The sequence below is a fragment of the Berghia stephanieae genome, chromosome 2, assembly GCF_034508935.2.
Source record: "Berghia stephanieae isolate SIO BIC M18660-M18661 chromosome 2, UCSD_Bste_1.3, whole genome shotgun sequence".
Taxonomy (NCBI): domain Eukaryota; kingdom Metazoa; phylum Mollusca; class Gastropoda; order Nudibranchia; family Aeolidiidae; genus Berghia; species Berghia stephanieae.
This window is the reverse complement of record NC_088361.1, coordinates 75,058,226-75,085,725: the sequence shown is the minus strand read 5'-3', so window position 1 is coordinate 75,085,725 and position 27,500 is coordinate 75,058,226. Positions and strand designations below refer to the sequence as shown.

General features: G+C 35.1%; 1 protein-coding gene across 1 annotated transcript in view; it reads right to left on the bottom strand.

Moving 5' to 3' along the window:
- Positions 1-27,500, bottom strand: part of LOC144965536 (acetylcholine receptor subunit alpha-type acr-16-like) — a 259,447-nt gene that overhangs the window by 178,079 nt on the left and 53,868 nt on the right. Inside the window, exons 2-3 of the mRNA XM_078900953.1 lie at positions 23,926-24,015; positions 18,502-18,737 (exon numbers count right to left, since the gene is read on the bottom strand). Coding sequence (XP_078757079.1) covers positions 18,502-18,737; positions 23,926-23,989 — 300 coding nt within the window. The 5' untranslated portion in view covers positions 23,990-24,015. The remainder of the gene's footprint in view (positions 1-18,501; positions 18,738-23,925; positions 24,016-27,500) is intronic.

Here is a 27,500-nt window from a genome sequence, read left to right as displayed (position 1 = left end):
GCAAGTGAATAATTATAAAGTAAACGAAAACACTGGGAAACAAAATATATTATTCCTCATACAGAAAACGATTACAACAACACCTATAATCATCACTACGAATAAAACGCAATGATATTTATATCCAACAGCATTTATGATTATGGTTCCTATTCATGATTTTGTGAAGACTATTGAACGCTGAAGAGAATGATCTTATTTAACTTCATCCTCTTTGATGCCCGGCCCAACAGTACATATTTTTCTTTGATGGAAAAGTTTGGCAGCCTTCAGCAGTCGCACCTTGATATGGACAGTGGAGATGGTCTTTATCAATGTTTTGTGGTCAGTCTCAATGCCTATTTCATGGCATGTTTGGCGGTGGAGTGTCCATTGCTGTTGACTGGGCATGGTTCTCCAGAATATCTTATCACTTGTCTCTATAATTTCTTGGACATATTATGTCGATGTACTTTTACTTTATTATTATTATTATTATTATTATTATTATTATATTATTATTATTATTATTATTATTATTATTATTATTATTATTATTATTATTATTATTATTATTATTTTTATTATTATTATTATTATTATTATTATTATTTATTATTATTATTATTATTATTATTATTATATATTATTATATTATTATTATATTATTATTATTATTATTATTTATTATTATTATTATATTATTATTATTATTATTATTATATTATTATTATTATTATTATTATTATATATTATTATTATTATTATTATATATTATTATTATTATTATTATTATTATATTATTATTATTATTATTATTATTATTATTATTATTATTATTATTATTATTATTTATTATTATTATTATTATATTATTATTATTATTATATTATTATTATTATATTTTTATTATTATTATTTATTATTATTATTATTATTATTATTATTATTATTTATTATTATTATATATTATTATTATTATTATTATTATTATTATTATTATTATTTATTATTATTATTATTATTATTATTATTATTATTATTATTATTATTATTATTATTATCATTATTATTTTCTTCGTCTTTCTTTCTTCTTCTCTTTCTTCTTCTTCTTTCTTCTCTTCTTCTTCTTCTTCTTCTTCTTCTCTTCTTCTTATTATTATTATTATTATTATTATTATTATTACTATTATTATATCGACACATGCAATAATTTTATCTAAATATATTAGCATAATATTTGTTAGAAAGTCATAAGATCATTGGAAATTTCTAGATATATCTATTTTTGATCTGAATGCTCACCCACGAGGAACGTTTGGAATCACATAATATTCCCACAAACAAAATGATACACAGAAGGCATCCAAAGAACCCCGCAAACTCCCTAAAACTTGGTCTTTTATAAACACAATGTCCACTAAGCGTGCTCAAATAGCAACACATGTAGGAAGAGGCATGAAGCCTATCAGGTGATAATGCATTTTTTCAGAGACGACGTTTTTAATGTTAGCGGCCATGTTCTCATTTTACACCTGGGTCCGGTGAGAAAATGTGAGTAAAGAGTCTTTTCCAAGGACTCAACTTTGCGTAGCTCAGAGCTGGACACGAACCAATACCTTCCGATCTGAAGGCGAGTGTTATACCACTAGACCAAATAGTTGCAACAGGAATCACGCATGCTGTTCAAAGTGAGCAAACTGGGGGAAAATCACCTTGACAAGGAAAACAACGAATGTTGGGGTCGAACCCACAGGACATTCTGTGTTAGTTGTATTATTAACAACTTCGAACCCATCCCCTCCCCCTTTTTGTAGGTGATCTGATTTTTAAAACGTCTTTTTGTATTTTCTCATATTGCCATAAGTCACAGGTTCGACTTCTTTTTCACTCATAAATTTTGTATCTAAATGACAGAGAGTTTACAAAATACAAACACAGATATGATGTCATTTTACCCTCATACTTAGGCAATTCACATTTTGCTAGGCGGATACAAAGTTGAATACAACGTTAGAACACAAAACTTTTTCTAGATAGATCTATATTGAAGCGGAAGAAACGTGGCGAAATCAAGACTTACAATACACAGAGAGCTTTATTAACAAGCACGAACTGCAACTAACACTCTGATAATCGAAAACAGAAGAAAATCTATTAGAGACAAGGTGGACGATAGTAAAGGCTACAGTAAGAAGCTTTTTAATGTCCTGAACGGTTTGATGAAAGTTAATAGTAGGGAAAAATTACTTCCATCACACCACAGCAAATCAGAACTTGCAGAGTGCTCCAATGATTACTTCATTAATAAAATTGCTACCATTCGATCTAACATGGACAATACAGTCAACACCTCTGACTATGAAGATAGTATACCACCGGTATCATGCTCATTGTCCAATTTCTGCTCTGATTCAATAGAAGAGGTTAGTGAATTAATTAAGAAAGATCCAAATAACCGTTGCAAACTTGATGTGACTTTTGACAGAATGTGTAACGGAAGTAGCACCTGCTATCACTTCGATTGCAAATAGGTCTATCGAGAATGCAGACATCCAACATGCTTCCAACAAGCTCTAATTACTCCACTCTTTAAATATAGAAACTCTTATACAGCGATCAATTAAAAAAACTATAGACAAGTCTCGAACCTTCATTTAATTTCAAAATTAATAGAGAGACTCACTGTCAACCGTCTCAACAACTACATAAATTTCAACAATTTGCATAGTGTTTTTCAATCCGCCGATAACACAGCACAGAAACAGTATTTTGCTTGTCCACAATGATATTGTCGACCTACTTCACAAAAAAGATAGTGCAATACTACTTGTCACAGTAAAGGTTGTTCACAATTATCTTATTAAATTTTATTTTATTAAGAACTGAATTCATCTCACTCCAGTTATATTTCGGTAGGCTTAGATAAACTTTACCTTCTAATATTAGATCGTCTTTCCTTTTATAGTCTTCCCTCGAATTAATTTCTAATTAGTGAATACTTTTCGTTCTACATTCTGTCACGTAGCCACTTATTATAAAAGCTGATAGGTCTAACATTCGACACTCACTTTCTCTCCACAATCTATGCCGGACGGCCAGTCGCTCTATTCCTATATATATACTGGAAGATTTTTATCTTTTGGGACTTTGTAGATATTATATCTACACCATTAAGACGCCGGAGCTTTTAACTTTGATTGTATAATCTTCAAGGATCAAACCCGAGCCCGCTGTCAAAGGACTACACAATAACCCCTTACCAATTGCCTGGAAGTGGAATTTTACGAGCCTGATCCTATTATCAGAGGAATAGATCATCCAAGCCCATCAACTGCCTGGAAACGTAAACTTACGAACCTGACATATTATCATAAGTTACGTAAAATATTCATATCTATATTTGTAACTGCCACGATCACTGTTTATCTCTTTTAATTAAATTTCATCATTATTTTTATTTCATTGTAAACAAATCGTTAATTGTTTTTCATTTATAGTAACTAGTAAATTCTGGGGCCTCATTCTACATATATCTTTATGCATAGTCGAGTAGCTCTTTACTCACTTGAGACCATGACATTTTGGAAGGGACACATATAAAGAATTGAATTTATTTAGTTACATATATCTATTTCATCTAACTTTAAAGTTTAAATTGTAAAACTCTTAATTGCCCCACTTGATCATATTTTAATTGAACTCCCTATTTACAGGATTAATTTTTTTTCTTTTTCATTTCTTCATTTAAATGGAATAGCAATTTATCCATTCATTCTTTCATTCAAATTGAATAGCATTTTATTGATTCATTCCTTCATTCATTTATTCATTTATAAATTATTCATTCATTCATTGTTCATTCATTTATTTATTCATTCATTCATTCATCCATTCATTCGTTTATTCGCTCATTTATCCAATCATTCATACATTTATTCCTCCCTTCATTCTTTCATTCATACATTATCCATTCATTCATTCATCTATTCACTCAGTTTTTCATTCATTCATTCATTCCTTGTCCACTTTGTTATTATATCACTCATTTCATTTTGTTGTTTGCCTCATTCATGAATTATTTTCAATATGTTTACATTCCATAACGGTTCATTCACCTATCATCCAATCACTCAGTGTTGTGAACACATCTTGTAACTATTGTAAATCTTACGATATTTTATTGTTTTGTATTTCAGACATCACTGTTAAACACTCTTCAATGCCTAATTACAATTGTTGAACAACCATTGAACAAGAGAGAGGTCCCAGCCACGAACTGAGTTGGTAAATATATCCTTCATTATTCTCTTTTACATGAGTTGGGCATCACATAGTAACTATAGACATCGTGATTTGTTTTGCATAGTGATTTGTTTTAAATGCATTTTTGGCATATTACTGTTACCGAAAACCACTTATATATTATGTTCTGAAAAGTGAGTCTTTAAAAACTAAATAGATAATAAAAGGAGTCTACTAGCCGTCGTGTTATATTTAGTGATAGATAACTTGGGATTATTTTGGCATCCTATTAGTGTTATCACACTCTAGTATATTAGCGTCATTGCGAATAATTGTACACAAACTAACGACGAGTCACACACATTGGTGATACATTTTTCGTAGTAACATAGTTTAGAGTACACGCGATTGACACATTGTTATTGACACAAGTCATAATAACTCCGCATTGTATTGACACATTGCTTTATAAGATATAACGATAAAAGGCATCAAATTCAACATACATAATAAGTTGAAATAAGAGAGAGAGATTTCTAAAAATAGAACAGTTCATTCCAGTAAGTGTAAATAAATAAAACAGTCAGTAACAGTATCCTGTCAATATAATATATATAAAATATCGTAACTAATTTATTGCAACATGGAAGCATATAAAAGATACTTAAGTCTCGCAAAGGACTTAGAAATACCCCAGGAAAGAATATTTTCATGGTGCGAAGAGAAAGTAAAAGAAGAAAAAGAAAATGAAGAAAGAATTCGTAGAGAAGAAAAAGAACATGAAGAAAGAATTCGTAGAGAAGAAAAAGAACATGAAGAAAGAATACGTAGAGAAGAACGAGAAGAAAGAGTCCAAGAAAGGGAACTAAAAGACAAATAGCTTTAGCAGAAGAAGAAACCAAAAGGACCCAAATGATGCTGGAAATTGAAAAAAACAAAAGCCGGTCATGAAAGAAAACATAATAATAGTGATGAATTTTTCGTGAAACTTCCACGCATGCCAACATACGATGAACGCTCAGACTGTCTAGAATCCTTCTTACACCGATTCGAAGTTCAGGCTAAAGGTTATCGTTGGCCAGAAAGCAAATGGGCCACAGCCTTGATTAACTGCTTATCTGAAGAACCGCTAAAAGTTTTCTATACCTTAACAACTGAAGATGCAGATGACTATGGAAAAATTAAAGACGCTCTACTAAAAAGATTTAGATTAACGGAAGATGGTTACCAGGAAAGGTTTCACACTGCAAAACCGGAAAGTGGAGAAGACTTTAATACATTCGTGAACCGAATTACTCAATTTCTAAATCGGTGGCTTGAGTTGGCAAACGTAAAACAAGACGACTTTGCAGGCCTTTACTATCTCACGCTGAAGAATCGAATCTATCAAGCTTGCAACCCAGATTTAGTCTCATTCTTTAAAGAGAGAAAGCCAGAAAACTTGGACAAATTAAAAATCTACGCAGAAAACTTTAACAGCGCACATCCATTGACACCCCTTAGCAGAACATTGAAGGAACCATACTACGCTGCCGCTGCTCAGAGTCCATGTACACCTAAAGTTCAATACTCAAATAGAACGAGCCGATCAATCACTCGGAACACGCAAGTGAAACAAGATGATCATAGTAACAAACCATGGAACAAACAGTTCAATAGAGACCATAGCCGATCCTATCAAAACAAAACAAGAAATAGCACTGACAATAATACTGAGTATAAGAAAACCAACAAACCTATAATTAAATGTCAATATTGTGGAATGAAAGGCCACACAGCAGACAAATGTTACAAAATCGTGGGATATCCAAAAGAAACTGCAAATGCATCACTCCAAACAAGTGTAAATAATCAGACACCAGTAATGTCAGGAGAAAATATAAATGTGTATTGTGTGAAAGGTATGTCACTTTTAACACAAACTCACAAGTCAGGATCGCTATTTTTTTGTGAAGGCAAAGCTAATGGAACTGATTGCAAAATATTGAGAGATACAGGATGCAGTACAGTAGGAATAAAAGCATCTTTGATCAATGACGAAGACAAAACTGGAAAAACGGTACAATGCATCACATTCAGTGGCACAGTCGAAACCTTTGAAACAGCTAATGTGTATATAGAAACACCATACTATACAGGAATAGTGGAATGCTGTATACTTCCCAACCCCGTCGCTGATGTTATTGTTGGCAATATAAAAGGTCTTAAAGACAACCCAACAGATGTAAAAGAATGGTCATTAACCCAAGAAACAGCTTGTCTAGCAGAAACAAGAAAGATGACTAAGACAACAGAGAAGCCAATGACTATTTCTCTTGAACCACAACAATTTGACAGGAACAGGTTCATTGAAGAACAGAAAAAGGACCCGACTTTAACATCATATTTCAATATCGCAAACAAAGGGACGAAATCAAAAGTTGAATACATCATTGAAAAAGATATTCTGTTCAGGTTACATAGGAAAAGAAACAAAATAGCTAAACAACTGGTCACGCCGAGTATTTACAGAAACAAAATCCTTGGAATAGCGCACGATTCAATAACTTCTGGACATCGTGGGAGCTCTTCCACATTAAAGAGAATATCCGAGAATTTCACATGGCCTGGAATTACTAAAGACGTCCGAGAATATGTGAAATCTTGTGACACATGCCAAAGAAGAGTCGCAAAAGGCAGAATACCGAGATTGCCATTAGAGACAACCCCAGTTATTGAAAAAGTTTTTCAAAAAGTTGCAATTGACATTATAGGCCCTTTAACAAAATCAGATAGAAACCATACACACATACTAACACTAGTCGATTACGCAACCAGGTGGCCAGAAGCGATAGCATTGAAATCAACTACATCGGATCACATAGCTGAAGCATTGATGACAATTTTTACTAGAATAGGCATACCAAATGAGATACTGTCGGACAATGGACCCCAATTTACATCACATATGATGCATGAAACCATGAAACTCATGGGAATCCAACACTCATTCACAACTCCCTACCACCCCCAAGCAAATGGTCTTTGTGAAAGATTTAATGGCACTCTAAAGAATATGTTAAGAAAAGTGTCAGCAGAAAAACCAGATGATTGGGACAGATACTCACCAGCAATCCTATTTGCATATAGAGAAATACCCCAAGAATCTACAGGCTACTCCCCATTTGAGTTGATGTATGGACGATCACCTCGCGGCCCGATCAATATAGTAGCCGACATTTGTAAAGGGTATGAGGAGGACAATAACGAAATTATGTTTGCTTACGAATATGTAAGAAACCTGAAAGACAGAATAGAGGACACGTGTAAGCTAGCACAGGAATCCGTCACTAAAAAAGCAGAGAAATACAAGGAATACTCTGATCGCAAAAGCAAATCAAGAAAATTTGAGATTGGTGACAAAGTACTAATACTCTTACCCGATGACTCGAGTAAACTTTTAGCTACATGGAAAGGACCATTCAAAATAACAGCAGTAAAATCTAATGTTAATTACGAGATTAAAATTAACAACACAACAAAGACATTCCATGCAAAAATGCTAAAAAGATATTTTGATAGAGACACAGTGTCGCAACCTATGTTTACTAATATCGAAGCTTCAAATGCAGGATTGGTCATACCGTTGGTCATGGGACACAGACACCCGAGACAGAAAAACAAACAAAAATCGCACAATTGCAACCACCTAAGACAAAAAAAGAAGTACGCAAAGTACTTGGGCTCCTAAATTTTTACAGGAAATACATTTACAACTTCGCGCACATCGCGACACCGCTAACAAATCTGACAAAGAATGGGTCACCGAACAAAATTGTTTGGACAGAAGTGTGTCAGAATAGCTTTAACCAATCAAAGGCATTACTCTGTTCAGAACCAATTCTTAAATTACCTTCATATCATCGACTTAAATCATGCTTCATTGCCATCACTATTGTTTATCACAATGATTTGTAATCACATTGCCATCATGTTGTTCATCACAATGATTTGTAATCACAATCTTTCATTGTTATTGTCACCCATTCATATACCTACGTTAATATAAACATTTCCATGTCTAGTTAATAAATAATTTAATTGTAGCACAAATCATAACAATGGATTAATGCTAGAGTATCATGATAGTAAATTTACTTCCGTTTGTAAAATCTATCTTTCCCATAATGGTTAAAGAGTATATTTTAAACGTGGGTGGGGGGTGTCACAGTAAAGGTTGTTCACAATTATCTTATTAAATTTTATTTTATTAAGAACTGAATTCATCTCACTCCAGTTATATTTCGGTAGGCTTAGATAAACTTTACCTTCTAATATTAGATCGTCTTTCCTTTTATAGTCTTCCCTCGAATTAATTTCTAATTAGTGAATACTTTTCGTTCTACATTCTGTCACGTAGCCACTTATTATAAAAGCTGATAGGTCTAACATTCGACACTCACTTTCTCTCCACAATCTATGCCGGACGGCCAGTCGCTCTATTCCTATATATATACTGGAAGATTTTTATCATTTGGGACTTTGTAGATATTATATCTACACCATTAAGACGCCGGAGCTTTTAACTTTGATTGTATAATCTTCAAGGATCAAACCCGAGCCCGCTGTCAAAGGACTACACAATAACCCCTTACCAATTGCCTGGAAGTGGAATTTTACGAGCCCGATCCTATTATCAGAGGAATAGATCATCCAAGCCCATCAACTGCCTGGAAACGTAAACTTACGAACCTGACATATTATCATAAGTTACGTAAAATATTCATATCTATATTTGTAACTGCCACGATCACTGTTTATCTCTTTTAATTAAATTTCATCATTATTTTTATTTCATTGTAAACAAATCGTTAATTGTTTTTCATTTATAGTAACTAGTAAATTCTGGGGCCTCATTCTACATATATCTTTATGCATAGTCGAGTAGCTCTTTACTCACTTGAGACCATGACACTACTGCTGCTGGACCTAAGTGTCGCATTCGCCACTGTAGATCACACAATACTACTAGACCGAATGCAGAGGCTATTTGGAATAAGAGACAAAGCTCTAGAATGGTTTTCATGCTATTTACGAGACAGCGCGTTCTCATAAATGATTCCCTTTCACCACCAACAAAGCTAAAATTTGGCGTCCACAGGGTTCAGTGCTTGGTCCTTATATTTTCACAATGTACACGAAGCCCTTAAGCAATATCATCACGACCTTCTGTCTCAGTCATCATCTCTACGCCGATGATACGCAGTTATACACTCCCATTCCATAAAAAAATATCGAAGAAACAAAAGAGCGACTCGCAGCATGCCCAGATAACTATAAAACATGGATGACAAACAACAAGTTTAAATTCACGGAGGACAAACTGAGCTGATTGTATTAAAAAAGACAGGAAATGATAAACGCATTGATCAACTGTCCTTCGGTGAATCTGTTATTAAAAATTCCAATATCGTTTGAAACTTGGTTTCTATTTTGACATTTACCTAGACATGTGCGCAGATATATCAAAGTGCTCTGAGGCAGAATAAGAAAATTGGTGACGAAACATGCAAAACACTCATCCATGTCCTTGATACCAGCCGCTTGGATCATTGTAACTCTCTGCTGTACAGTCTACCAAAAACATAGCTGAACAGACTACAGTTGATGTAAAACATAGCTGCTCGTTTTGTTACAAGGACAAAGCCTTGGGATCATAAAACACCGGTTCTTAAGTCACTACACTAGCTTCCAATAGAGAAAAGAATAAAATACAAAAATCGCATGTTTTGCCTACAATTGTCTTCACCATACATTACCTGAATACCTTAAATGTCTTGTGAGGGAGTATAGACTAACTCGATCTCTGCGATTCGCCAGTTCTTTGCTAATGGAGAAAAACATCCCAAGAACAAAAATGGCTGAGCGTGGTTTTGCATATTCGGCTCCACCTAAAACCCAACAATGTGAAAGTCTACAACGTCTTCAAACGGCATTTAAAAACAAATCTTTTTCATTCTGCTTTTTGTGATTCTATGTGAACTTCGAACAAGGTATATTTGTGACTGTTGTGGTGATTTTGTAGTCGAATGAATGAACATGTGTGACAACTATTGTAAAGCACTTCTGAGCACTATTTGTGGATACTGGAGCTATATCAAATGGCTATCAAATAATAGTTAAAATAATAATATTGAACTCGACTGTCGGAAAAAGATTGTTTTCTCGCGGCTTAATGATGGCGTGTAACATCTTGCTTGGGAGAAAACAAGTAAATCTAAAAGATAAGTGAAAATAAAGATATAATGGGTCTCGTGAGAGTTGATCAAACGATTTTCTTAAAAGCCAATGAACGCACGTTTGTTGACACGGAACGAATGGACAAACCCAACGGCTTTTTTGGGTGTTAGGATGCCTACAATGTAATCAATCGTCTAAAAATGGGTTGAACCGGATGCTTAAAATTCAATTTCAAGTTTAACTTAAAATATTAAAATTTGAGCTAAATTAAATTCCCTTGGTGAAGAAAGTGGGTTTTGCTTCGTAAACTCTCTAACATTAAATTTCCCAATTCAAGTTATTTTGACCGAAGGCTGTACAAATCATACTCGCTTGTCTGTCTCCATAGTTAATTAGTATTTATCCCTCTATTTTGACAAACTAATAAGAGAATTGCATTGCCAAACCTGACAATGCCAGGCATTTTTTGAAACTCCTTTGCTAAATTTGTGAGCGTTGCTCATGATCTGTGGGGCTGATTATTTTGGGTGTAAGGCACGTACTTACGATGACTATGCTGATGACTCAATTCTGCATCGCCTAGTTTATTCCGACATAATAAACGATTGGGGCGGATGGTCAAATAATATTATAATAGACAAGAAAGGAACATAAAACCACGCCTCTCGGATAGTCAGCGCGAATGTAAACTATGACTGTTATTGCTAAACTAACCAAACTATGATCCGTTCCTGGTCCCGAAGGCACGGAATATCGCAAATTCCTCCAAAGTTAAGAAATAATGTCGTGACATGATTTTTTGCATGCGGGCTTACAGTTTCGGAAAGCAAACACCCTAGCACCTTTGCTGAGACTTATGGCTAACCCTAATATATAAAAAATCCTCCGATCTCGAGCAAACCCAAATAGAAAAAAAAAACAACCTCGGACTGCTTTGCACTAATTTTCAATATTCAACAAATCAAAATGGCGACCGAGAATCAAAACAATATTCAAATTAGGAAATTTTAAACTTTCACAAATCTATCAAGGTTTGTTGTTAAAAATGCTTCTATTTGATGACAAATTGAATAAATAAACGTCTGACAAAATATCAACGGTGAAAATACAAATTGAAAGAATACTTGGGATGTAGGAGCTTTCGGAATGTCTCCCCAATCCTGAGATCGAGAACTTACTTACAGTACAGTAGTACAGTACTCTGGTGATCATGTTTTGATTGTTGATTGGTAAAATTGAGATTTTGCCCATAATTCAAAACTAAGTTACATACACTGATCTAACTCACATGAAAGAAAATGGGTTTCTTTACCACTTTAATCCTGAAGTCAAATCTGAAGCAGACGCGAATAGAATAAAGTATTCCATCATAATAATATGTCTATTTTTGGTTTGTTCGGGCTAGAAGCTAGACAGATACAATGGATACGATCTATATTACATTTCCATGTGTTCGAGGTCATTGGTCACATTGCAAAGTGTGCTCAAAATGACCCACATAGTGAAAAGTATTCACATTTACAGAATAACCAACGTTACAATTGGTCATTTTTTCTCAGCATGATACATGGGTATGTTTACAACGTTCATAAACAAAGCAGCGTGTTTAGATACATTGATAAAACTCCAATCGTACAGCAAAAATGCATGTTATCGATGAATAGGTTGAACGAAAACATGAATATAGATCGCTCCCATTGACAGTTTGCCGATAACAAATAAATAATAATGTGAATTCATCCTGTTTTGTTGATAAAGGCGAAACCCGAAACGTTCATTTGATATGTTTTTGTAATTAAATTGAAGCTTACATTCAATTTCATATATTTATTTCTTCGAGCTTCGAGCAGCAACATTTACATTAAGTGAATACATTATTTCGAATGCAATGATTTGCATAAAAACGCCAAACTGACAACTTTTTACAGTGTCGAAATTGGTTGTGTTTGAGAGTGTAAGTGTCGTTGGTACGTATTTTATGATATCTGTTTGACTCAACAAACTTTCAAACTGACTTTAAATTATTAAAGGAAATCATGTTATCTGTTTATCTATCTGTAAAAAATACATTTCTGATTTTCAAATCTTTCAGTAGAGTTGTGCGCCTTATAATTTTTTTTTTATTGACTCAAATAAGCAGAATGTTCTCCACAAAGCTATATTTTTAAAAGAAAGGAGGATATATATTATATATATATATATATATATATATATATATATATATATATATATATATATATATATATATACATATATATATATATATATATATATATAGATATATATAACATATATATGTGTGTGTGAACGTGTGTGTGTGTGGTTTGAATGTGTCAATAATGTGTGTATAAACGTTTTCAAACTTAAAGTCAAGAATCATTGAGCGTGACCATAGTCGACAATGACAATAAAATTCTGATTAGACGTTGTGTTTACGGTAATACTGATAAAAGTTCTATAATATAGCCGTATCTATTATAAACGCTTACATCCATAAACATGAATTGAACCGATAATCATGAGTGAAACGATGTGTTTTCCAATAACTTTATTTTCTTTAAAGCGAAAGAAACAGGTGGTTCCCGTGGATAGCAAAGTCACCGGACATTAAGGCGGAGATATCAGAGTGAATCAACAACTTTTATAGAGACAGCGATAGTAACTGATTATGTCAATTCAATCTTTATAATTTATGCTGATATATTTGAGTATGAACGTGCAGTTTCCTACCCACACTTTTCGGTGCTAATGGGTGGCCTTATTGGAAATAAACAAACACATTTTATTCATCATTTTGGAGAAGTTCTTGGAAAAGGAATTTGCAACGTTCACATTTCTGTCACAGACGCTGATGTTGATATTACTGTCAATCTCAAGGACCAAGATTCGTCATTGATTCAAGCTTCAGCAGGAAATGATATGACGCATATCGTTTTGTTCTTCTGTTACACCGGCCATAATCAGACCCAAGATACTTTTGTCCCCGAAATTAAAGCGTCATAAAAGGGATCAATGAAAATTTGAGACCTACAAAATTATCAAATGAAAGTAATATGACCAGTTTAGAAAATTTGTATTCTTTTGGTATTCAATCACTGGTTGTGATACCACCCCAAGGATGATTGATTTTGATAAAGTAGCAATAGTCAGGGAATTTGGCTCTGTTAAAGAAGTTCCCACGGAAGCCAAAACCTTTATTCAAATCAGCAGTGGTCAAGAAGTACTAACTGCGAGGGAACCCGTCCTATTTCAAATTTTAAACCGCTCTGGTTGCAAAGTTCGCAACCATGATCACTTGAGATATCTCAAATCCAAAGAAATTTAGATTTACAGATATATCTTCTGCTTGCTTCTCCAGCAAACGACAAAAATGTCACTCATTACGAGTTTATTTACAAATGGAAGAATACATGCTTGGCCCTCAATACATTGGAATGAGAATGGCATCTGAAGAATGGCCTAATGCAGTGACCAACAGTCGTCACCTTGGTCTAAATAATAAGATGATGTTGAAAATCTGATAGGGTCATTGTATCGATTGATTTCAAATCCTTCATACCTTTCTCAGGATTATCGATAACTCAGATATTAACAGAAATTGATAGGGGCAGCGTGGCTCAGCGGTACGGTCTTTGCTTCGTACCCGAATAGAACCGAGTTTGACTACTCGCTGCGCTGTTGTAGCCTTGAGCAAGTCACCTCGCTCTTGCTCAATTTGCGGCACTGCACTGGGGCTGCGCCTGGGTTATTCCAGTCTTCCCTTGGAATAGAACCTAGAGAAAAATTTCCCATACGGGATGAATAAAGGAAGTTTTATTTTTATTTTTATGTTTTTATAGACAAAGAATATTTCATTCACTCTCTATATCTATGTATGTATATACTATGTATTTATGCCTTCCAAATGAATGAATTACATTTACATTAATCACATTTACAAATGTGTATCGCTAATGCGCTATAGTAATGTTATTTATGTATATGTACTGTTTCTTTAACTTATACTTATCTCCCCCATCCCACTAACCTAAGACAACAGGCCAAAAGAGAGAAAAGCGGACAAAGATTTGGAAACCAAAATCAAAGTTGGAAACAATCCAATTAATTGGACACCTCAAAATCAAAAGAGGAAAAGTTGGCAGGGACGGAAGTTCAGCCACTGCTGATTCCAATGTAAGAAAAAATTTTAAAAATAAAAACACTCCAGAAAATGTTTAATCAGGGAAGATTAAGGACAACATGTAAATTATGTGGGAAACTATCACTAAAGATAAAGTTCAAATTTTCTGTATAGGAAAAACAGCAAATCAGAATTGAAGTTACAGCGTTGATTGATAAAGGTGTTGTAAGGAAAGTTGAACCCACACAAATTACGGATTCTGACATTCAAGATGTATAAATATATCAGGAAAAAACCAGATGGCTCACTTAGAACAATTCTTAACTTGAAAAAAATAAACACATCTGTGAACAAGATTCATTTTAAGATGGGAATTCTTAGATCAGCCTTACATTAGTCACGAGAAATTGTTATTTCGGCTCAGTTGATTTAAAGATGCGTATTTTTCTTGTGCAATTAAATATGAGGATAGAAAGTATGTTCGATTCCGATTTGAGAAAAATTTATGAATATTAACGTCTTCCTCAGGGATATCCAGAGGCTCCTCGATTATTTACCAAAATAACAAAGCCAATTATGGCACACCTTAGAAATCAAGGCTTTTTGAAGATCATTGATATTGACGATCTGCTTCTCATTGGTGAAACGATCTATCAAATTGAAATGAATATTGATCGATCAATGAAAATATTTGATGATTTTGAGTTTACTATTCACCCAACCAAATCAGTCTTAAATGATACTCAAAGTATAGAATTTTTGGGATTTGTAATTGATAGTGTTGAATTTTATGTTAAACCAATCAAAGTTAAAGCGGATAAAATCATCATCAAATGTAAGATAATTCTTGATAAAAATCAAATTACTATTCAGGAATTATCCGAAATTATTGGTAAGCTGGTAGCAATGGAACCCGGTAACTTTTATGCTCGTATTTATCATAAAAGATTAGAACACTTTAAGAATGAAATGTTGACACAATAAATTTATAGGAAATCACTTAGCTCAAGTTAGAATAAAGAACGAGTAATGAAGACCTGAAGTGGTGGTGTGACAATATTACTAGATTCTCAAAACCGAAATCAAGACAAATTAGATCTAGTTCTTAAGTGTGACTCTTCTTCAACTGGATGAGGCATTTATAATGTCCAAAACACATATTCATCAGGTGGTCTTTGGTCAGAAGAAGAAAACAGGTGTCATATTAATGAATTGGAACTGATCGCAACTAAATTTGCTTACAAACATTCTGTAAAGAGCTGAATAATTGTCATGTTCAACTTTTCTCAGATAACACTACAAGTAACATGTAGTAACAAGCCACACTTAACATGTAGGATGTGACATGACGCCCGTTAGGCGATATCTAAAAATGTTCACGACCTTGTACTCATTTCATTCCAGAGTGAAGAGTCTTTTCCAAGGACTCAACTATGCGCCGCTCATAGCGGGACTGGAAGCTTGCACCATCCGATTCGAAGGCGAGGGTCGTACAACATGACCCTCTCTCTCTCTCTCTCTCTCTCTCTCTCTCTCTCTCTCTCTCTCTCTCTCTCTCCCTCTCTCTCTCTCTCTCTGTCTCTCTCCCTAACACACACACACACACACACACGCATACACACATAAAGATGAGCAACGTACACTCGCACACATAACTGACATAATATATACACAATACTGGATTAAAAATACACACTTGCGCACCACACACATACACATATGTCCGAACACACATAGATCGTAATTTATGGTTTACGAGAATAAAATACGATCAGTATCGAATGACAATTTAAAAACATTCATTTAAACATGATTTTAAAAAGCAACTTATATATATATATATATATATATATATATATATATATATATATATATATATATATATATATATATATATATATATATATATATATTTATTTATATATATATATATATATATATTTTTTTTTTTTTTTGAAATTCTTTATTTTTTATTATTATTTTTTTTTTTTACACTAGTCAATAAAATGGTGTGGCACCCTTCAAGTGACTTAAGAGTAGAGCTGGGGTTGTAATTCTTGCTAAGGGTCTTGCTAATTCCAGGGGCCGTTTTCATGTACGCGAACTAGCGCTTAGTCTCTGACTATCAATGACTTGAAAGAATCGGATTTCATATGATTTGACAAAGCAAGTCCGGGACTAAAATCGCGACACCTTAGGACTAAGTTTGGCCAAGTTTTAGTTATTTGCGGAGGCAAGACTTCATAGTAGGGGGAATTAGATTTTTAAAAATACCCATTGAATTGTGCAAATTAGGGTTGAAAGCATGAAAACTACATATGTTGTAGAATATGAAACATCCTATAATTTATGCTATAGAACAACTCTGAGAGATCAGTATTAGTTGAGATAAAAGCTTTTTAAGATTGGAATATTTTGAAATGGACGACAAAAAAATTCATTATTCCTATTGTGTAAACATTCAAAACAAGGCAACCCAATGTTGTTTTACGTCATTCTTGAGTTCCCATTGGTGATTATTTTTAACCAGACGTTTTCCTTTCACTAAACTTTCGATTCACGAACTATCCAAATTGTCTAAATTATCTTATTCAGTTTTGCTAGTTTCGTGGCACTTCTATTATGCAATATTCTATAATAAGAGATTTTTGTGTATCTGGTTTAGCAAGCATAATCAACTACACTAATAAAGACGGACAGACAAACAGACTCGCAGAACAGAGCTGGATTAAATGTCGGCAACCGGTGTTGACACTGACAGTGCTCCTTTCTTCCTCCCCCTAAATATTTTTTCTTTCCAAAACAGCTGCGATGATAATCATTTTACGTGTTTTATAGCCTATTTTGATCAGACTTAATGGAAGTTGGAGGTCAAGATACCTCAGTTGGTAGAGCACTCGCTTCACACGCAAAGGGGCCGAGGGCGATCCCGAGTGCAGTCGAATTTTTTTTCATCATGATAACCATCAATTGTTATGATGCAGTATTGTGTCAAACTATTTACGTTACGTTATTGACCGCATGGTGACAATGGGAGCATGTTCTGTTTGCGACATTTACATTTTCAGATCCCTGTTATTTATTTTAAAACAGATTGCTAGAGCTTGATTCAACTGAATATCAAGCTGTATTTCTCAAATCCATAAAGTTCATTTCCAACACTTACAAACAATAGCTCCATGATATATGAAAGTCTGTGAATCTTATAGTAGGCTCGGGGATAGATTTATTCAGCTTTAAATCCTCATATTTTTCTCAAATTGACACTTTTAATCCATTAATGTGATGGAAGCACAAACAATTATCTCAATATAAGAAAGTTTTGAATATAACTTTAGATGCCATTTTCTCATTCTTTTAGTCAGAAAATTGTGTAATGTTTATGCTGATTTCTCCGTCTGGGAATGACACATGAATAGACTAAAAACAAAGCCTCCTACCTAAAAAAACATAACATTTTGCGTTAAAATATTTCAGAAAAATCTATTTCCATTGCTAATATCCATCATCATTTGAGCCTTTGCCATTTCTATAAATGTTAAAAATCCCAAATTATCGTCGAAACATTTCATTGTTCTGATACGATGCATGGCATTACAATTAGAACCTTGACCTTACATCTATATTGCTTTGTATAATGAAAAAAATATTTATGCCTCCTCCGTTCCTCATTATGGCAAAGAATGGGTTCATTATTCAAAATAAAAATCAGACAGAATTTAACAAAATGGATGTCTATATTTTGGAAACACCAGTGAGGGAAGAAACAGCTGCATGTGACCCATCACCAGAAACGTGTATTAGGTTGGGATGATTATGATGTCGGACTTAAAGTACAAACAAACAAAAATTGTAAAGTCGTTATGTTTCATTGAGGTTCACTACTACATACTACCTGATTGGCGATTGGTCACAAAACATATAAAGCTTTCACTCACCATATCAAAAACTTGTGTTAGTGTTAGACCCATCTGAATAACAACAGCAGAGGATGCATTTCGTACTGGACGAACAGATCTCTCATATCCCCTCATGATGTAATCCAGCAGGCGTTGCTCATCGGAGATAGCGGTATTGATGGCCGTGCCACTGTCGTTGTAGAAGGCTGGCACATGATAGTATTGGATTGATGAGTATCTGTACTGGTTATCTGTGACACTTTGGAATCCACATGCTGCACGGAACGATAAAATTAAAGGGGCTAGAATGCATTGAGGAAAGGAAACAAAAGACATCTATTCAATCGGAGAAAAATAAACAAATACCAAACATGTCCAAAAAGACAAAAAGGAGTAGATGGTCAAAAACTACGGCAAAAGGCAGTGTTGAATTAGCAAGATTGCCGCACGAGACCAGGGTTCCAATTTCCCCCCCCCCCCCAAAATGTAGTTTAAATTAATATTATTTTTAACACCAAGATAACCATCATTATCAGTTTCTGTATTTTTCTGTAAAATTCTCTATTGAAGAGTGTTGAATCACAGCAAAACAAAAAAGGTCATTTTGTTGAAAATTGAATGTATAAAATTGGGTCAGATGTGGATTCACAATATTCAGTTGTAGACAGAACAGCCATGGCAGGAAATTGCGAAAAGGTCAGAAAATATGACTGTTCCTCTTACATGTGGTATTAGAGGTCTTTAATGAAAGGATGTGGTGACGTGAATAATGCGATGGTTCTACTATCCTAAATTGTGAAATTTTGAAGGTATTGGTATTTAAGTTATAAGTATTATTTTAGTCAAATGATAAAATGCCAGTATATTATCAGAATAACTCTGTTTACTTTTCAACACGCTTGCCTGACGCCAACAGCTTAAAATATATTGATAACTATTATTTGGTTCCTACAGTAACTATTCTCGTCCTCACAGTAATTTCACCATCTTGGACAGGGCAATGTCGTTGTTAATGTCTCTCCACCTTATTTTCTTGTCCTTGGCCAGGGAGTCTGCCTGTCAAGCCTGGTATTCATTCATAATAAAAGAAACTCCCTACAGTCACGTCTAATTCTCAGTCCTGGATGTTCTATCCCCGCTTCAGGTTGCCGGCTGTGACAAGAAAATGGACGGTCTCTTAATTCGATACATCTAATAAGGATTATTTTTCTGTCGGGATTTTACTACAGATTTTACTCTTGCCTTCACTAAAGTTATAATTCCGATGAGATAACATATAGAAAACGTAGTTATTATTTTAATCTGTAGAGGTTTTTAAGAGTAACATTGAGATGAACCGAGATAGAAATTTGGTTGACACAAGACTGACACAAATTAGTTTCGGCAGGAAATAAAAAAAAAACACACAAACAAGGCATGTCGTGTAAAAATGGTCCTTAAGATTCTGGTTTATTTTGATAAAAAGGATTGTAACAATTGCTTGCTGCCTTCTTAATTGGATGATTTATATTCATCAAATTTTGATAAAATAATCACTTGTCTCATTGCGCGATTTTCGGCCCTATTCTAACAGTCAAACTTAATTCAGAGAAGGGAAAGAAGCAGCCACTTATGTTGATAATAACAAGAAATGAAGTGACTAGGAAAGTGCCAGAAGACAATAGAGATAGGGGCTTGAGCCTTACTGGTAGGACAACTCCTCCTGACCGGGGAGAGCGCGGCTCTACTCTCTGAGCTACCCACTACTCAAAAAAAGTGGTTTAAACCTCTGTGTCTATCTAGAGAGCCGCTCTCCCCGACTTCTTGAGGTCATGAGTTCAACACACACACACACAAACACACACACACACACACACACACACACACACACACACACAAACGTCGCAAAGTTTGTTAGCCAGCATTTAAGCTTAATGGCCATTCTCAACACAAACATGTAACATAGAAATTATTGAGACATTGAGTATTTGGGGTGAAAATTAATTCAGAAAAGGGAGTGGAGCAAGCACTTGTGTTGAAAATAACAAGGAATGAAGTGAGTAGGAAAGTGTCAGAAGAGAATCAAACTTTTGCGGCGGCGATGGGGGCTCGAACCCGCAATCTTACTGGTACGACAACTCCCTGCCTGGCCGGGAAGAGCGTGACTCTACTGTCTGAGCTATCCACCACTTACTCCATCGCCGCCGCGAATTTTTTATTCAATATTGTCTTCTGGCACTTTTCTACTCACTTCATTTCTTCAATCAAACATAATTTTGCTTAAGACATCTTAATAATAAGGAAAATAGACAAGACGATATTCTATTTTTAAAATATTTATAAGACTTAATGATGATCTGTTGCAATCCACTTACTGATTTAATCAAAGAAAATATAGCGCAGTATAATGACTAAACGCCTAGAGTAATCGTTCAAACTTCGCACAGCCGATCGTGACTTTCGATTCGCACACTTTTTGGTGATCTACATTTTCCGAATTTTTTTTCAATACGTGAAATACGTGAATTACGCCATCACAGTATTTAATTGCCTCAACCGATGTTCCTTCTTGCTTCTTGCGACAGTAAAACAAAGTGGCAGCTTATATTTCCCTCCATTAAAATCGGCGAGTATTAACTTTCCTTCTTCCCTGGGATGATGCATGCAGATACATGGAGGAAGGGTTTTTTAACTTCCTCCGTGCCATCTGCTTAATAATTAGTATTTAAATATCTTATTTATAAAGTCCACAACGTGGTAGAAAGGCGCCATTGGCCTAGCTATTGTGGTTTCGACTGAAAGCAGGTGTGCGGAACGATGAACGCGATCGCTCGTGTTGCACATCGAACCGCACACCTTTGACAAGATGAATTATGTTTTGCAATTCTTCCTTTTCATTAATTCACACAACATATGTCAGCACAGTCTAGATCTTTGGATATATATATTTATATATATATATATATATATATATATATATATATTATATATATATATATATAATATATATAAATTGAGCTGTTATATAGTGCAATATCCACTAAACGTGCTCAAAGCGCTTTACAAGGGGTCCCAGTCCAACAGCGACATTTAACATTTAGGACAAGATATGACGCCTGTAAGGCGATATTATATTTTTTTTCGGACAGGGATAACGATGTTAACGACCAGGTACTCATTATACGCCTGAATACAGTGAGAGAATTTGAGTAAAGAGTCTTTTCCAAGGACTCAACTATGCGCTAGGCTCGAACCCAGGACCTTTCTATCTGAAAGCGAGTGCCATCCCACAAAACCACAAAAATATATATATATATATATATATATATATATATATATATATATATGTGTGTGTGTGTGTGTGTGTGTCTGTGTCTGTATATTAAAAAGCCTATCTCCTCCCCCACCTTTTAAAACAGATAGTGTGTGTGTGTGTGTGTGTGAATTAAAAAGCCCTCTTTTCCCCCACCTACTTAATATACATTTGGAACATTTCTTTTTGTGTGATCAGTGCAGCCCGAATCAATGATTTCAGGGAGACTTACATAGAATAAATGTGTATGAATCTGAGTAAGCAGTGTGTGTGTGTATGTGTGTGTGTGGAGAGAGAGAGAGAGTGAGAGAGAGAAAAAGAAAGAAAGAAAGAAAGAGAGAGAGAGAGAGAGAGAGAGAGAGAGAGAGAGAGAGAGAGAGATGGCTTTAAAGTCATATAAGACATTTTTCTTTGCAAATGTCTGGTGTGTGTGTGTGTGTGTGTGTGTGTGTGTGCGTATGTGCGGGTGTTTGTGTGGTGAATTTACAATACATCCTATAATAAAATAGCTCTCTAATCACAGATACTATTGTTCTTGCAAAAATTCTGGTATGTATGTTCGTGTGTGTGTGTGTTTGTGTGTGTATGTTGAGTGTGTGAGTGCGTTTTAAAAATACTTCCTTTGATAAAATAGCTAACTAAGCGTTATTCAAAGGGATCTAGATAAAATATATCAAACAACTTATGTTAAAGAGTAGCATTTTAGGTGTCAATGATTGGTGTGCGAACCGATGAAAATGTGTGCGAAGCGATGAACACAATCAAGGGTATTTTTGGGGGGAGAAAAAAACTAATGTGACTAAATAGTTATAATTAACGCTAGTAGAAAGCAATCGCATTCAGAATAAAGACTAATTAAATGGGCTTCAAAACAGTACATGCGGATTTGTCCATTCCCTATGGAATTCCCGCCTACTGTCATTCTAATTCAGTCATGTCTGCAGATCGGGATTTGGCCCAATATTATGTCGTGTGTCCTGCGAAGCTAGTACCATTACTCTAGTACTTATTTGAAAACGTCATTCATCAAAACATTTTTAAAAGGTGTAAAAAGTTATTAACTCGACACTTCCTCGAATATCGTCATTTAAAAAAAAAACTGAATATTGTAAATGCTGCGGCTCGAAGCGCGAAGAAATAAAAAACAATGTGGAATTGAATGTCAGCTTCAATTAAAAATACTAAAACAGATAAAATGGACGTTTCCGGTTTCCCCTTTATCAAGACTACAGGCGAATGAGATAATATTATTATTCACTTCATTAATTATGGGCATAATTTAATAATTTAACAAGTTAGTTTACTCATCCTGAATCTGAACATCTCTGACTCTGACTACCAATACCAATCGCAAGAATGCACATTCAATTATATTTGGAAAAAAATATAAAAAGCTTTAATTTCGTGTTAGTATGAATCCCATATAAATGATATTTGATCTAAAATAGAAAATAAATTCTAAATCATGATACAAAATACGCAATATAGCGTAATCTTCTCATTAAAACTGGATAAACCACGGGGATTATATTATGTTGACAACACATTAGGGATCCTGGTTTTAAAAGTAAAGTTATACATTGTCAGACCAAAATCCAGTTGAATGCAAGCTGCATAATAGCATTTACAAATATCAATTTTAGATTTACTTAGTTCCAAATCTTATTCCATATTTGCTATTAATAAAAAGATTATATTTGGCTTGGATCTGAACTAGCTCAAATAATTATACTGAAATAAAAACGATCGCTTTGAATCTGTTCAATAAATAGGCCGCATAAAAATTTCCACAAATAGCCCAAAAATGTTACAGGATTTGAACCATAGCGAGCAGTCAGACATTGTACTAATCGGTTGTGCTTCGAAGCTCAGTTGGTAGAACACTATTTTGCAATTATCAATAATTGTCTCTCTACGAAAAATGTCCTTTTTTAAGATGTCACAGTAAAAATAATCTAAAGCAGAGTTCTGGATTGCTCGACTTTACACGAATCTTGTATTTTATTAAACTTAACATCCCTTCTACACACAGTGGTGGCGATACCATCAACAGAGTGCTTATTGCTAACTTTGTAATGCAAGAACCCAATGATATGTTATGCAATAATCTAGCAATATTCTCGTCATTAGAAAATAATAAGTCAAATATGACTGGGACAATCATTACTTACGAAATGTTGTATCCATTAATAAAATCATTAGAATGACCAGTCCACAAAACCCTCGGGTATCCATTGGCAGTCGATATATTGTCCGGGAGCCTGGCGATGAAATGTGAGAATCGTGTTAGCAAAACCAATTATTTTGGAGGTAATATAATGAATATCTGAAGTAGGATTAACCATTGTATAGCATACTAAATCTAGGCTGGGTTAAAAAGCGTTCTCTATTTTTTCAAACTGTTTTGAGAAAACTGGTAAACATTGCAGAATGGAAATACATTTGACCGAAATGCAAGGTCCGGATTTCATGGCACGCATTTGTTAAAAGTCTATTCTGTTGAGGATTCACAGAAAATTATTATTAGCTGTAATAGTATATATATATTGAAAGTATCCAAAGGTGATCGATTGCGGTGTCCTGGGTGCACAGCGTTTAACAGAATTGAATGAAGCTTCATAAACCCACCAGCTTTTATAAAACTCAATATAAAATTCGATGTATAATAGGTCTAAAGCCAGCAACAACACTTCACTTTTGGCCTAACATGGCACCTGTAAGCTATTATAAGATTTTTTAACTCCCACTTTCGTAAATCCTGACAAGATTGGAAGGGAGTTGTAAATTTTAAACGCAGCAGTTTAAGAATACTTTGACTCGGGAGCGGCCGCTATGTAATAATAGGAGAAGCTTGCATCTCATTATAAAGTTGTTCTTTTATTTGTGCTAACTTAATTTCAATCTCTATAGAATTGACATCTCGGGGGACAAGTCTGATTTGGTGAGCTAACTTTGTAATTGACGTACATGTCACCGACGAATGCTGTTTCTCACAGGCAGCCTGTGTCCCACATTTGCAAGTGACCCGGACCATGCGTCTTAAATTGCGTAGGGGTGTTCATATCACCATGGTGACAGAGAGATGATCAAAAATAAATCACACGGCTCAGTGGCATGCATATGCCTATGCGTTTTGTCGGATGCATTGGGTCTCTAATGGAATGGAGCGGCCTTGAGGCTTCTACAATTGCGGGGGTTCCCAAGCTACTGAGTGGAGTATCCAGAAAATGTTAAAGTATTATGTATTCTGGTGGAAGAGGTATTGCTGCCTATATACTTTCTGGTAGCGAGGTGGCAACAATGTCAGATCTTATCCATCTGTCCATCAATAAAAGCATCCAGAGCAATACGGCAAAACTCTGGATTCAGTGTTTCCTCGATCCCGTCTTCATTATGATGGCATTCACCCGAGCGGAAAGAGGAGGTGACAGGCTTCTGCATTTGTATACGTGGAGAAAATGATGTAATGCTTCTTTACAGCAGGATATTTTAACTACGATCGTTACGGCCTTATTTTATCTCCGTTCCAGGCAAACTTTCCATCCAGACGACCGAAGAAATTGATTGCTGGTGAGCATGCCATGCACCGTCAAGATGGTCTCTGGAATGGCCTGTGGTCTAACCACGAACATAAGCGTTGGACATTGGACCTCCGGAATTATTAGCTCTTCATGAGTGAACTCACCCGGGCATTCTCCCACATGATTCTGGCACAAATTTTTAACGCCGAAAGGACAAATGGATGTTGTCACAATGCACTAAAAAGAACGCCACTCTCGCATCAAGGAAGATGCTCCTGACAGGGCTAAGATCCAAGAGAGGCTATCGAATTTTATTGATATTCTTGATGCCAGTAAACATCTTGAAACAGGGCTTGTATGTTTTGACCGCATCATTGGTGACTCCGTTGAGAACGTTCATGAGGATGTGAAGGTTGGCACTGAAGAGCAGATTGCATTCGAGGGGAATGGCCTGCACACTTTAATCTGAATTGAAGAGGGTAAAGAACACTGCTTCAATTGTGGAAGAGCAAACTAAAATTGGAAAAGATACAAGATTCCTTGACATAGAATTCTGCAACGAGCTGATAACTCTTCAGTGCTTCATTTGTTTTTTTACCATTACTTTGCGCTATGCACCAAGGCATGCTGTCGCACAGGAACCTGTCGTATGTTCATATTGACTGAGGATACGTCACTTCCGAAACAAAGCCTGCTTTTCAATGTCACAGAGAACTAAGACCAACTGATCAAGCTGATTGTTGATCGGCTTTGTGCATTACAACCTCCGCTGAACACCAACGTCGTCATCACCGAGTCCAATTCATAGCCTGTGCACACGGGGTCAGGTCTGAAATCAAAACCCACATTTTTACCATGAAGAGGAAGATGTGATGATGGCCTATCATGTCAACAACGAGGCTTCAACGGGATGTACTACTATAACAGTAATTTCAGACAACACTGACGTTCTGGCCATTTTAGCTCATCATAAGCACAAGCAAACTGGTAGACTTTCTAACCACGTGGTTCCATTTATGGAGTCATGCTCATCAGCGCTTGTCCACAATGTCTTCAGTGTAAATGATTTTGTCAGCAACCGTCAGAGCATCATGCCAAATCTGCTGGCAGCACGCGCCCTGACTTGTCTTTTCTAGGAATCGGAAAGGCCTTTGCCTTGAAGAATCTGAAGGACACTTCAACGAACAGTTAAATCTTGGAAACCTGACTACATCCACTGAAGAAGTGACTGAGTATTGTCTCCAGTTTGTTTTCTTGCTGTATGAAGTAGAGCCAGCCTCTAATTTCAACACTGCTCGGGCGAGAATTATTTCAAAACGAAAATTGCATGACACCTTTCCGTGTTCATTGCAAAAGAGAGAATTATCAAATTGCTTTATGGGAAGCTGCAGATGAGTCAACGCCATCACACCTGGATCCTCTCAATTATGGCTACGAGGTGAAGCAGTCCACTTTGTGTCCAAAATTTGAGTTGGAAAGTCAGCTACCAGCACCAGATTAAGTTTTGAACCTAATGAGCTGCAACTGTAAAAATTGGGACGCAACTCAGACCAGCGTACTTGTATTAAACTTTCTCTGACATGCACAATGACATGCACAATGTTCTGTAAATGTAGGACATCGTGACCTTGCCAAAGCAATAACCTCGCAGAGTGAGTGTCTATATCTTGTCTTTGTGATTACACTTAAAAATAATATGATTTTGTGAGCTGAGTTCCAAATGGTGAATAAATTTGCTTTGAAACGAACATTTAATTTGTATCTCAAACGTATACATTTCAATTTTTAATGTAGGATATTATAGACTATTTGATACCCTAATATTTTTGTTTCCTTTATAGAAAGCCTTCAGCAAATCTAATTTCTAGTTTCGGTCGTAATAGTATTAGCGTATTAATAATCATATGTGCCAACCCAAGCACTTTTTTGGATCTTCTGTCGGCGACCATCTTCAATTTTAGTCAAAGTTAATGCATTGCTTTTAGTTTAAAAATTCACAAAATCCACCAGCTGGTTATGACGAACCATCACACAAAACTATGTAACCTTTAGAAAAATGGAGCTTTCTATGGCGCAATATCCACTAAATGTGCTCAAAGCGCTTTACAAGGGGTCCCTGGTGAACAGCAACATTTAACATGTAGGACGGGACATGCGCCTGTTAGGCGATATTACAATTTTTCGGACTAAGACAACGCTGTTGATGTCAGGTACTCATTTTACAC